General features: G+C 38.1%; 1 protein-coding gene across 2 annotated transcripts in view; it reads left to right on the top strand.

Annotated features, from left to right (window-relative positions):
* Window positions 1–12,958, top strand: part of DDAH1 (dimethylarginine dimethylaminohydrolase 1) — a 156,812-nt gene that overhangs the window by 34,600 nt on the left and 109,254 nt on the right. Inside the window, exon 1 of one of the 2 annotated variants that reach the window (XM_024989573.2) lies at window positions 8,402–8,525. Within the exon in view, the coding sequence (XP_024845341.1) occupies window positions 8,514–8,525 (12 nt within the window). The 5' untranslated portion in view covers window positions 8,402–8,513. 2 annotated transcript variants of the gene reach the window in all.

The raw sequence follows: 12,958 nt of genomic DNA on the forward strand, positions 1-12,958 counted from the left end.
CTCTCCAGTATGGTGGACTTCCGTGGTGGCTCAGCTGGTAAAGAATCCGCCTGCAATGTGGGAGCCCTGGCTTTAGTCCCTGAGTTGGGAAGATCCCCTGGAAAAGGGAACATCTACCCACTCTAGTATTCTGGCCTGGAGAATTCCATGGAATGTGGGAGACCTGGGTTCAGTCCCTGGGTTGGGAAGATCTCCTGGGAAAGGGAACACTCTACCCACTCCAGTATTCTGACCTGGAAAATTCCATGGACTGTATAGTCCATGGGGTTGCAAAAAGTCAGACACGACTGAATGACTTTCACTTTCACTTTTCTCCAGTATGGTGGCATCAGAGTTGTCAGGCTTCCTACATGTTAGCTCAGAGTACTCAGGAAACAGAGGCATAGTAAGAAAGGGAGAGGGTTTCAGGAGAGAGCGAGGGAGCAGGAAAGCACATACATACCAAGTGGATACTCCATTGCCTTTTCGACCTAGTCTTAGAAATCTTGCATCATCACAAGTTTTTTTGACTAGAAGCAAGCCAATAAAGCATGCTGCTGCTAAGTCACTTCAGTCGTGTCTGACTCTGTGTGACCCCATAGACGGCAGCCCACCAGGCTACCCCGTCCCTGGGATTCTCCAGGCAAGAACACTGGAGTGGGTTGCCATTTCCTTCTCCAATGCATGAAAGTGAAAAGTGAAAGTGAAGTTGCTCAGTCGTGTCCGACTCTTAGCAACCCCATGGACTGCAGCCTACCAGGCTCCTCCATCCATGGGATTTTCCAGGCAAGAGTACTGGAGCGGGGTGCCATCGCCTTCTCCGCCAATAAAGCATACACATAGTCAAAGGAAGGGGAATTAGTTTTTACCATTTCTTGGAAGAATGTCAAAGATTATGTGAATTTGTTTTAAAACACCATGGTACCATGACTCTACCATGAGTTGCTTTTCTGCTGTTTCAACTTGAGGCAATAGGGCTGGCCCTGGGCAGAAATGTGAAAGAAGTATGAGTTATCAGCAACATCCATCACTTCCCAGTTGTGGCCCTCGCCTCTTCCAGGGCCTCTCTTCTCACTGGTAATGGCCAAGTGTCTCTGTGGAACTTCTCTGCTTTCCCAAACTCAGAAATTTCCAGCTCCCCTACTCTACACCCCTTCTTACCTCCATCATTAATACTCATCTAGATGATTAATTCACCCAGGACAGTGAAGCCTAGAGATGCTAGGCGCCATTACCAATGCAGCCAGCAGAGCTCTGGCAGCTTCAGCACACCTAGTACCCGAGCCAACTCTGACCAAGGCTCATGGTGCACCAGTGTTGTCATTGCACACATTTTCATGAGATATACGTTATTGCTTTGTCATCTTTTGCATTAATGATAACCCACAGCTTTCCCAGGATATTTCTACCAAAACCTTCATTGTCCACTTTAGTATATCACACACTTATGTTCTCTGAAATATTAAATCAAGATGAGTGGCATAAATGGAAGCTCAGTTCAGTTCAGTCGCTCAGTCGTGTCCAACTCTTTGCGACCCCATGAATCGCAGCACGTCAGGCCTCCCTGTCAATCACCAACTCCCAGAGTTCACTCAGACTCACGTCCATTGAGTGAGTGATGCCATCCAGCCATCTCATCCTCTGTCGTCCCCTTCTCCTCCTGCCCCCAATCCCTCCCAGCATCAGAGTCTTTTCCAGTGAGTCAACTCTTCGCATGAGGTGGCCAAAGTACCGGAGTTTCAGCTTTAGCATCATTCCTTCCAAAGAAATCCCAGTGCTGATCTCCTTAAGAATTGACTGGTTGGATCTCCTTGCAGTCCAAGGGACTCTCAAGAGTCTTCTCCAACACCACAGTTCAAAAGCATCAATTCTTCGGTGCACAGCCTTCTTCACAGTCCAGCTCTCACAAACCATAGCCTTGACTAGACGGACCTTTGTTGGCAAAGTAATGTTTCTGCTTTTCAATATGCTATCTAGGTTGGTCATAACTTTCCTTCCAAGGAGTAACCGTCTTTTAATTTCATGGCTGCAGTCACCATCTGCAGTGATTTTGGAGCCCCCAAAAATAAAGTCTGACACTGTTTCCACTGTTTCCCCATCTATTCCCCATGAAGTGGTGGGACCGGATGCCATGATCTTCGTTTTCTGAATGTTGAGCTTTAAGCCAACTTTTTCACTCTCCACTTACACTTTCATCAAAAGGCTTTTGAGTTCCTCTTCACTTTCTGCCATAAGGGTGGTGTCATCTGCATACCTGAGGTTATTGATATTTCTCCCAGCAATCTTGATTCCAGCTTGTGCTTCTTCCAGTCCAGCATTTCTCATGATGTACTCTGCACAGAAGTTAAATAAGCAGGGTGATAATATACAGCCTTGACGTACTCCTTTTCCTATTTGGAACCAGTCTGTTGTTCCATGTCCAGCTCTAACTATTGCTTCCTGACCTGCATACAAATTTCTCAAGAGGCAGATCAGGTGGTCTGGTATTCCCATCTCTTTCAGAATTTTCCACAGTTTATTGTGATCCACACAGTCCAAGGCTTTGGCATAGTCAATAAAGCAGAAATAGATGTTTTTCTGGAACTCTTTTGCTTTTTTGATGATCTAGCAGATGTTGGCAATTTGGTCTCTGGTTCCTCTGCCTTTTCTAAAACCAGCTTGAGCATCAGGAAGTTCACGGTTCACGTATTGCTGAAGCCTGGCTTGGAGAATTTTGAGCATTACTTTATTAGCGTGTGAGATGAGTGCAGTTGTGCAATGGTTTGAGCATTCTTTAGCATTCCCTTTCTTTGGGATTGGAATGAAAACTGACCTTTTCCAGTCCTGTGGCCACTGCTGAGTTTTCCAAATTTGCTGGCATATTGAGTGTAGCACTTTCACAGTATCATCTTTCAGGATCTGAAATAGCTCAACTGGAATTCCATCACCTCCACTAGCTTTGTTCGTAGTGATGCTTTCTAAGGCCCACTTGACTTCACATTCCAGGATGTCTGACTCTAGGTCAGTGATCACACCATTGTGATTATCTGGGTCGTGAAGATCTTTTTTGTACAGTTCTTCTGTGTATTCTTGCCATCTCTTCTTAATATCTTCTGCTTCTGTTAGGTCCATACCATTTCTGTCCTTTATCAAGCCCATCTTTGCATGAAATGTTCCCTTGGTATCTCTAATTGTCTTAAAGAGATCTCTAGTCTTTCCCATTCTGTTGTTTTTCCTCTATTTCTTTGCACTGATCGCTGAAGAAGGCTTTCTTATGTCTTCTTGCTATTCTTTAGAACTCTGCATTCAGATGCTTATATCTTTCCTTTTCTCCCTTGCTTTTCGCTTCTCTTCTTTTCACAGCTGTTTGTAAGGCCTCCTCAGACAGCCATTTTCCTTTTTTGCATTTCTTTTCCATGGGGATGGTCTTGATCCCTGTCTCCTGTACAATGTCACGAACCTCATTCCATAGTTCATCAGGCACTCTATCTATCAGATCTAGTCCCTTAAATCTATTTCTCACTTCCACTGTATAATCATAAGGGATTTGATTTAGGTCATACCAGAATGGTCTAGTGGTTTTCCCTACTTTCTTCAATTTAAGTCTGAATTTGGCAATAAGGAGTTCATGATCTGAGCCATAGTCAGCTCCTGGTCTTGTTTTTGCTGGCTGTATAGAGCTTCTCCATCTTTGGCCTCAAAAAATATAATCAATCTGATTTCAGTGTTGACCATCTGGTGATGTCCATGTATAGAGTCTTCTCTTGTGTTGTTGGAGGAGGGTGTTTGTTATGACCAGTGCATTTTCTTGGCAAAACTCTATTAGTCTCTGCCCTGCTTCATTCCGTATTCCAAGGCCAAATTTTCCTGTTACTCCAGGTGTTTCTTGACTTCCTACTTTTGAAATCTAGTCCCCTATGGTGAAAAGGACATTTTTTTGGATGTTAGTTCTAAAAGGTCTTGTAGGTCTTCATAGAACCGTTCAACTTCAGCTTCTTCAGCGTTACTGGTTGAGGCATAGACTTGGATTACTGTGATAGCTTTCATATGGCAAGCCATTTCTTTGATGGCACAGAAAAGAGGTGGGTTTGCCTTTCTAGGAATAAAACTGGTTACGGGGACAGAGCAGGATTTTTCTTCTTTGGCTCCTTTGATGATTTTGATATGCTAGAAAATAAAATATGGTACCTCTGGATTTTCATAAATCTTGCTGTGTATTTTTTTCAAGTTTGTGAAAATTCATTTTTAGGAAATAAAAGTACTAAAAACTTCTTAGAGCTTTGGAGAATAATAGGGATTACCTTTTTTTTTTTTACTAGTAAAAGAAATTATTGTACAGTTGTCCCTTGGTATCCTTGAGGGCTCCCTTGAAATACTAAAATCCATGGGTGCTCTAAGTTCGTTATATAAAATCGAATAGAATTTGTATATAACCTACTTATGTGCATCCCCCTTGTACTTCACATCATCTCTAGATTACTTGTAATACCTAATACAATGTAAATGCTATGAAAATAGTTATAAATACAATGTAAGTATTATATAAATGGGCTTCCCTAGTGACTCAGATGGTAGAGAATCTGCCTGCAATGCAGGTGACCCTGGTTTGATCCCTAGGTCAGGAAGATACCCTGGAGAGGGGAATGGCTACCCACTCTGGTATATAAATAATTGCTGGTTCACAGCAAATTCAGGGTTTGCTTTTTGAAACTTTCTGGAATTAAAAAAATTTTTTTTTGATTTGCAGTTAATTGAATCTGCAAATGCAGAACCCACCGATACAGAGGGACAACTATAGTTGTCAGAAATTTCTTCTGTTGTATTCCCCAAACATATTTTCATTGTGTTCTCAAAGCTGAAATAACCTGTAGGATTTATGTTGTGAGGGCCTGTGACTCTGTACCTTGTTTTTATCATCTTATGAATTATATAGTGATCTGTGAAGGCACTACTTAAGTCCATTTTCTGATTTTAAAATATGGCACTTGATTTGAGGAGGGGCGACATGGCCCTTTGGGTTTTGACTTAACTCTTGATTCTTAATCACTTCATTATATATGAGCAGTGGTTCTTAGGCTATTGAATTCTATTTCCAAAGGTGGCTGTCTCCAATCTTTGCTATTCAGGAGGATGCAACACCTTGTACCAGGGATCCTGGTATGTTACTGCAATGCCCGATACTTTAAGGCTGAGTTCAGAAACAAGTGACTGTCATTATCACTGTGGCTATTTAGTGAGTATTTACTATGTGACAGGATCTTGAGTTTTTTTAATCTCATGAAATCCTCTGAGGTAGATGTTAATATCCACATTTGACAAGCCCCAAAAGTAAGCCCCCAAGAGATTAAATAATTTGCCCAAGATTACCTACTAATACATGTTGAAAACTTGATTCTAAACTAGACTTTCTGACTCCCCAACCCTTGCTGTTAGCTTAGTATACTCTACTACAACTATTAATAATTACTAATTCTCCATTCTTTTACCACCTCCCACTAGCTAATCATGATGCAGACAGCTCCCAGTTGCTAAAGGATGCGCTTTCTTTCCAGTGATATTGCTATAAATAAATCCTTTTTCTCATGCACTGAGATAACATGTATAGTAAGAAGAGAATCCAAATAAAATTCTGAGAGTTTGCAGAGTTTCTATTTGCATGAGAGACAAATAAGCCTCATAGGACTCAGTGACATTTTGTTGCCACATAATGTATATCTTTTTATAATTGAATTGAACTCATGGGAAGCATTGGAATTGATAGTCAGCCTTGGATTCAGACTGTGAAGCAAGGAAGGACCCCGTCTGCTTCCCACTGCACTGTGTAGGACACGACTGAGCGACTTCACTTTCACTTCTGACTTTCATGCATTGGAGAAGGAAATGGCAACCCTCTCCAGTACTCTTGCCTGGAGAATCCCAGGGACGGGGGAACCTGGTGGGCTGCCATCTATGGGGTCGCACAGAGTCGGACACGACTGAAGTGACTTAGCAGCAGCAGCAGCTAGTAAAAGGAATAATGCTAAGCAAGAAGTACCTTTAAAAACTGGGAATCTGGAGGGTACAGTGTGCTTCTTCCAACTCTCACAGAAGTGGCTGAAGAAAGAAATGATGGAGCAGAGACTCCCAGATTGGTACCCGCATTCAAACAGTGAAAATCAGGATTCAGAGCCTCATCAACTGACTCTAAAAATCAGTGGCAATGAGATGTGTTTGCCCTACAAAAGTTCATGATAGTGAGGGTCTGATGACAATTCCCTTTTTAACTTCAGCTTGTGTTGTCACCTAGCCAACTCTTATGATAAAAGTTCTATATGAGGTCAATATGCTAGGCATTGCACCATAGTCTATTAGGATTGAAGGTGGGAAGAAGAATAAACAGACAACTATAATAGTGATAAGAGCTGTAACTAAGAGAAACACTGAGCACACTTGTCTAAAGTAGGTAGGTCTAGGAGGACTTACCATAAATGGTGTCATCTGAGATGAGCATTCATTTATTTTTAAAGATATTTTTATTACTTTCAGATATGTATGTGCTTATTTACATTTGTCACAGAAAAATGAAAACTTTGAAAACTTATATAATACTATGGGTGAATAAGAGTGAGTGGTGACAGTAAATATCCTTGCTTGTTCCTGATCTAAGAGAGTTTAGTCTGTCACCACTAAGTTTAAAATTATCTGTAAGATTTTTATAGATAATGTATACCAAGTTGAAAAAGTTCTCCTCTATTCTTATGTTTTTGAGTGTTTTTTATCATGAGTGTTGATTTTTTAGTGCTTTTCTGAATCTATTGATAGATTAGTATCAATAGTATGATTCAATCATTAGTATGATTTTTCTTTTTAAACCTGTTTTATGGTAGATTGTGTTTATTCTTAACATATTGAACCAGCCAACTTGATTATAGTATACAATTCTTTTCATCTATTTCTGAGTTCTATTTGGTAATACCAGCTGTGGATGTTTGTGTCTCTGTTTATGAGGGATATAGGTACTAGGATAATCCTAGCTTAATAAAATAAATTGAAAAAAAAAATAAAATGAATTGAAAAATGTTCCATCATCTTCTTTTTCTGGAAGAGATTGTATAAAATTGGTGTTAAATCTTCTTCTAATTTTTGGCAGAACTTTCCAGGGAAACCATCTGAGTCAGGAGAGTTTTGTTTTGAAGTTTTAAAATTATCAGTTGAATTTTCTTAATAGTTATAAGACTACTCAGATAATCAATTTCATCTTGTGTGAGTTGTGGTAGTCTGTGTTCTCCAAGGGATTGACTGTTTCAATCTATGTTGTTAAATTTATGAGTGTACAGTTGCTTGTAGTATTCCCTTATTATTCCCTATATGTCTTCAGGGTCAGTAGTAATATCCCCCATTTCATTCTTGATATTGGTAATCCGTGTCTTTTCTCTTTTTTGGTCAGTCTTACTAGAGGATTGTCAATTTTATTGATCTTTTCAAAGAACCAGCTTCTTGAAACATTAATTTTCTCTATTGCTTTTTCTGTTTCAATGTCATTAATTTCTGTTTTAATCTTTATTATTTTCTTCCTTCTATTTGCTTTGATCTCATGGGGCTTTTGCTCTTATTCTGTGTTCTTGAGGTGAAAGCTTAGATTATTTATTTGTGACTTTTCCTCTTTTTCAATCTAAGCTTTTTAATGCTATAATTTTCCTTCTTAGCACTACTTTAGCTGTGTTCTAAAATTTTTGATATTTTTATTTTCATTCATTTCTCTGTATTTTTCCATTTCCCTGAGACTTCCCTTTAACTCAGTGACTACTCAGAAGTATGTTGTTTGGTGTCCAGGTATTTGAAGCTTTTCCTGTTACCGTTCTATTATTAATTTCAGATTTGATTTCACTGTGGTCAGAGAACACTGAATAATTTCAAGATTTCTTTTCAATTGATGAGGTTTGTTTTATGGCCCAGGATATACTGAGTTAAACGTGTTCTAGTATATGTTATATGGGCACTTGAAAAGAATGTGTATTTTGCTGTTGTTGGATGTTCTATAAATATCAGTCAAATGCTGTTGGTTGGTGGTATTTTTGAGTTCTTCTGTGTCCATCCTGGTTTTATATGTACTTGTTCTACCAGTCACTGAAAAGAAGGGAGTTTAAATCTCCAGTCATATTTGTTGATTTGTCAGCATATTGCTGTTCATCCTGCTGACTATGCCTGTTGTATTGCTGGTCCTCCTCACAGCGCTGATTATCTTCCTGTTCACACTGTTTGCTGAACCCAGGGTAGACAAGGCGCAAGCTAAGAGGCTGGAAGAAGATGGGAGGAGCCGAAGGAACTACAGACACATTTCTTCTCTCCTGGCTGGCACAGCAGCCATAATAGAGCCTCTCTCCTAGTTGATGCAGCAGCCATAGCAGTAGACATAACATAACCATAACATAGCCATAACCTAACCTCATATAACATAATCATGAGGCTGCTCCAATGTAGCCCCAGTGCAGCAGCAGCCAGGGCCTTCATGGTGAAGCTCATACAGGCGTGCCTCACAAAGTAGCCCGTGACCAAACAAGTACCTCCAGACGCGCATGTGCTGTGCTGTAAGTGATCTCAGCTGTTACATAACTATGCAAAGTCATTGTTTACAGAACATGGGGCAAGAGGGTCTGCGAGAGCTTGGGGCAGGACCCTGAATGGCTCCATCTTGTTAATTTCCCCAAGGTCGCTTTCCCTTTATAATTTTTCTTCAAGTGTTTTACAGCTCTATGGGTTGGTGCTTAATTATTTAGGATTGCTAGGATTCCTGAGTCTTCTGAGTGGATTGTCCCTTTTAGCATTTTGTAATGTCTCTTGTGCTCTCTGGTAGCTGTCATTGCTCTGAAGTCTATCTGACATTAATATAACTACTCCTGTTTTGTTTTGACTAAGGTTTCCATACTACATTTTCTATCATCTTATTTCCAATCTACCTATGTCATTATGTTTGACACGAGTTTTTTTGTTGAAAACATAAAATTCTGTTAGATTTTTTAACCACTTCAATTTCTGAATTTTAACTGATGTATTTAGATCACTTGTGGTTAATGTAATTATTGATATTTTAGAGCTAAGTCCAAAATCACTGCAGATGGTGACTGTAGCCATGAAATTAAAAGATGCTTGCTCCTTGGCAGAAAAGCTATGACAAACCTAGACAGAATATTAAAAAGCAGAGACATTACTTTGCCAACAAAGATCCATATAGTCAAAGCTATGGTTTTTCCAGTAGTCATGTGTGGATGTGAGAGTTGGACCGTAAAGAAGGCTGAGTCCCAAAGAATTGACGCTTTTGAACTGTGGTGTTGGAGAAGACTCTTGAGAGTCCCTTGAACCTCAAGGAGATCAAACCAGTCCATCCTAAAGGAAATCAGTCCTGAATATTCATTGGAAGGACTGATGCTGCAGCTGAAACTCCAATACTTTGGCCACCTGATGCAAAGAACTGACTCATTGGAAAACACCTTGATGCTGGGAAAGATTGAAGGCAGGAGAAGGGGATGACAGAGGATGAGATGGTTGGATGGCATCACCAACTCAATGGACATGAGTTTGAGCGAGTTCTGGGAGGTGATGAAGGACAGGGAAGCCTGGTGTGCTGCAGTCCATGGGGTCACAAAGAGTCGAACACAACCGAGTAACTGAACAGCAAAGAGCTAAGTCAGCCATTTTTGTTTTCTGTATGTTCTATTTTCATATCTCTGCTTTATTCTTCTAACCTTCCTGTGGATTATTTGAACAATTTTTAGAATTTTAAGAGTATATCTCTTTGTACAGCTTATTTAGTGAAGGAAATGGTAACCTACTCCAGTATTCTTGCCTGGAGAATCCCATGGACCGAGAAGCCAGGCTACAGTCCATGGGGTCGCAAAGAGTCGGACATGACTGGGTGACTTCACTTACTTACTTACTTACTTATTAGGTATATTGCATATACATAACTTATCAGTTTGAGACATTTTATCAGTTTGAGTGAAGTATCAAAATCTTACCTTCCTTTACTTCCCTTTACTTCTTTCATTTCTAATTGTCTTGAATATTTCCTACACCTACATTTGGAATCACATCAGACAGTCTTATAATTTTTGTTTCAAATGTGAAGCATTATTTAGAAAACTCAAGAGGAAACTGGCATTGAATTATTTATATTTTTACTGCCTGTTGCTCTTTTTTCCTAATGTTCTAAGATTTCTTCTTTTATTTTTCCTGTCTGTTAAGAGAACTTTCTTTAGCCATTTTTAAGGGTAAGCCTGCCAGTGTCAAATTCTCATAGTTTTCATTAATCTGAGAATGTCTTGAATTTCCCATCATTTATGAAGAATATTTTCATTGATATAGGATTGGATTGATGATCCAACAATCGTTGGACTGACGATTCTTATTTTTTGGAGGGGGAGTGTTATTTAAAAACTGTGCTACATCCTTCTAGCCTTCATCAGTTCAGTTCAGTCGCTCCGTCATGTCCAACTCTTTGTGACTGCGTGCTCTAATCTTCATAGGGTCTGGTGAAAATCCACTCCTCTTTGAATTGTTTTCCTTCTATATACAAGTTGTTGTTTTCTTGCTGCTTCTGTGATTTTTGTTTGTTTTTGGTTTTCAGAAGTTTGACCATCATGTGCCTTGGTGTGGATTTCTTTGAGTTTTATTTTCATAATTTGTTTGGCTTCTTGAATCTATAGGTTTACACCTTTTGCCAACTTGGGGAAGTTTCAGCCATTATTTCTCTGAGTACATTATCAGCCTTACCCTCTTTCTCCTCTCTATCTGGATTCTGATGACATGAATGTTAGAATTTTGTTGTAATCTCATAGGTTCATTTGGTTCCTCTTCATACCTTTATTTCTTTGCTACAAATTTCTCTTATTCCATTTGTTTCCAGCATTGTGTAATTGCTCATCGAAGTATTTATGATGACTGCTTTAAATTTTTTGTCATATAATTCTAATATCTCTGTCAATTAGTATTGGTATCTGTTGATTCTTTTTAAAATTCTAATTGTGGTTTTCCTTGTCCTTGAGATAATGTATGACTTTTCAATTGAAATCTGAACATTTTAAGTGTTGCAGACTGTGGATTTTATTTAAACCTTTTAACTAGCTTCCTCTGACACTGCTCTGGCAAGGGAAAGAGGACAGCATTGCTTCAGTATATATATTTGGCCTCTTTTGTTCAGTATAACCTTGTGTTACCCATTGTGTTTATCTATTATGTTGAATCTGTAGATTAATTTTTGGCAAAATGACATCTTAACAGTATTGAATTATACGAAAAAGACCCAGTATGTATTTAGTCTTCTTTACTGTCCTCCTGCAATGTTTTGTAAATTTGTAGTTTCCTTAACTAGTTGATCTTTTTGGTGCTATTATAAATGGTATTATTTCTTAAAATTTATTTTCCAATTGTTTATTGCTAGTATATAGAAAAACAATTTTTTAAATTGTGTATAGTGAGTGTATATCTGCAACCTTGCTAAATTTACTCATTAGTTCTATTAATATTTTGAGGATTTTATTGGATTTTCTATGCACATGCTCAAGTCACCTGAAAAAAAAACAAAACAAAACATAGTTTTACTTCTTTTCTGAACAATATATCTTTTCCTCCCTTCCTTTGTTTTTCTATTTTAACTTATTGCTCTAAAACCTTTAATGCAACATTGAAAGAGGTTATGAGAATTAACATCCTAGCCTATTTCTAATCTTTAATCTTTAGGGGAATCTTTAATCTTTAGGGGAAAAACATTTAGTGTTTTGCCATTAAATGTGATGTTAGTTGTAAGTTTTTAATAGATGCTTAGATTGAGAAAGTTTCTTTCTACTCCTAGTTTCCTGAAAGTTTTTCTGAATTTCATGAAGGGTATTACATATTTTCATATGACTTTTCTTCAGCTTTGAGATAATCATATAATTTGCTTTTCTGTTAAATGGTGAATTGACATAATTTTTTAAATCAATGATCAAATTAAAGCATAAAGGTATTCTTATTAAAAACTGTCACAAATTAAGGAGGCCCATTTTCACCTTTATTTAATATTGTTCTTCAATTCCTGGCCAATGCAATAAAATATGAAACATAAATAAGTGGCCTAGCACCATCATATGTGCTATGCTCACTTCCATCTAACCATGGCCCAAAACACTCCTCCTTAAGGCTTTGCACTGCATGTTCTGTTTGCCTTGAACACTCCTCTTTCAGATATATGCATGGCTCATTTCCTCGCTTTCATCAAGCCTTTCCTCAGAGAGGTCTACACATACTACCTTATTTAAAATTGTGAAACCTTCTACTTCTTGCCTTCCTTGTCTCCCTTATTCTACTCTGCTTTTCCATTGGATGTATCACCTTTGCACATGCTATATTTATTATGTTTATTTGTTGTTTTTATCCCCCACTAGAATGTAAGTTCCACCAAAGTGGGAATTTTTGTGTGTATTATTCATATTTGTTTTCCTATTGTCTAGTATTGTTCCTTGTGTAGGAGATGCTCTTTAGATATGCGCTGAATTAGTTAATAATTATTGGAAAGGAAGAGACTAAAATCATGATTATTTGCCTTCTTAAACTGTCTGATTAGAAATCCCAAGGCAATCAAACAGAGAACTATTAGAACTAATAGGCAAATCAGGAAGAAAGATCAATTATTATTTTGTATAATGTCAATAACCTATTAGTAAATATTTTAAAACTCTTATGTAAACCTAAAATGCCGAGAAAAACTTTTATTAAAAAATCTCAGAACCCATATAAGGAAAATTATAAAACTTTACTGATATATAAAATAACAAAAAGTAAAATGATGTGTTTCTGAATAATTACTAAATATCACAATACAGTATGAGGTTTTTTTAATATTATATATCCAATCAAATGCCAGCAGGATTTTTTTTGCTTTGACAAATGAGTGAAAGCTCATATAGATCCAAGAATGTGAGCAAAAGTAATCGAGAATACTTTTCAAGAAGTGGGGATTATATTTGGTTGGAGAATTTCCTTCATT

Source organism: Bos taurus, chromosome 3 (assembly GCF_002263795.3).
Source record: "Bos taurus isolate L1 Dominette 01449 registration number 42190680 breed Hereford chromosome 3, ARS-UCD2.0, whole genome shotgun sequence".
Lineage (NCBI taxonomy): Eukaryota > Metazoa > Chordata > Mammalia > Artiodactyla > Bovidae > Bos > Bos taurus.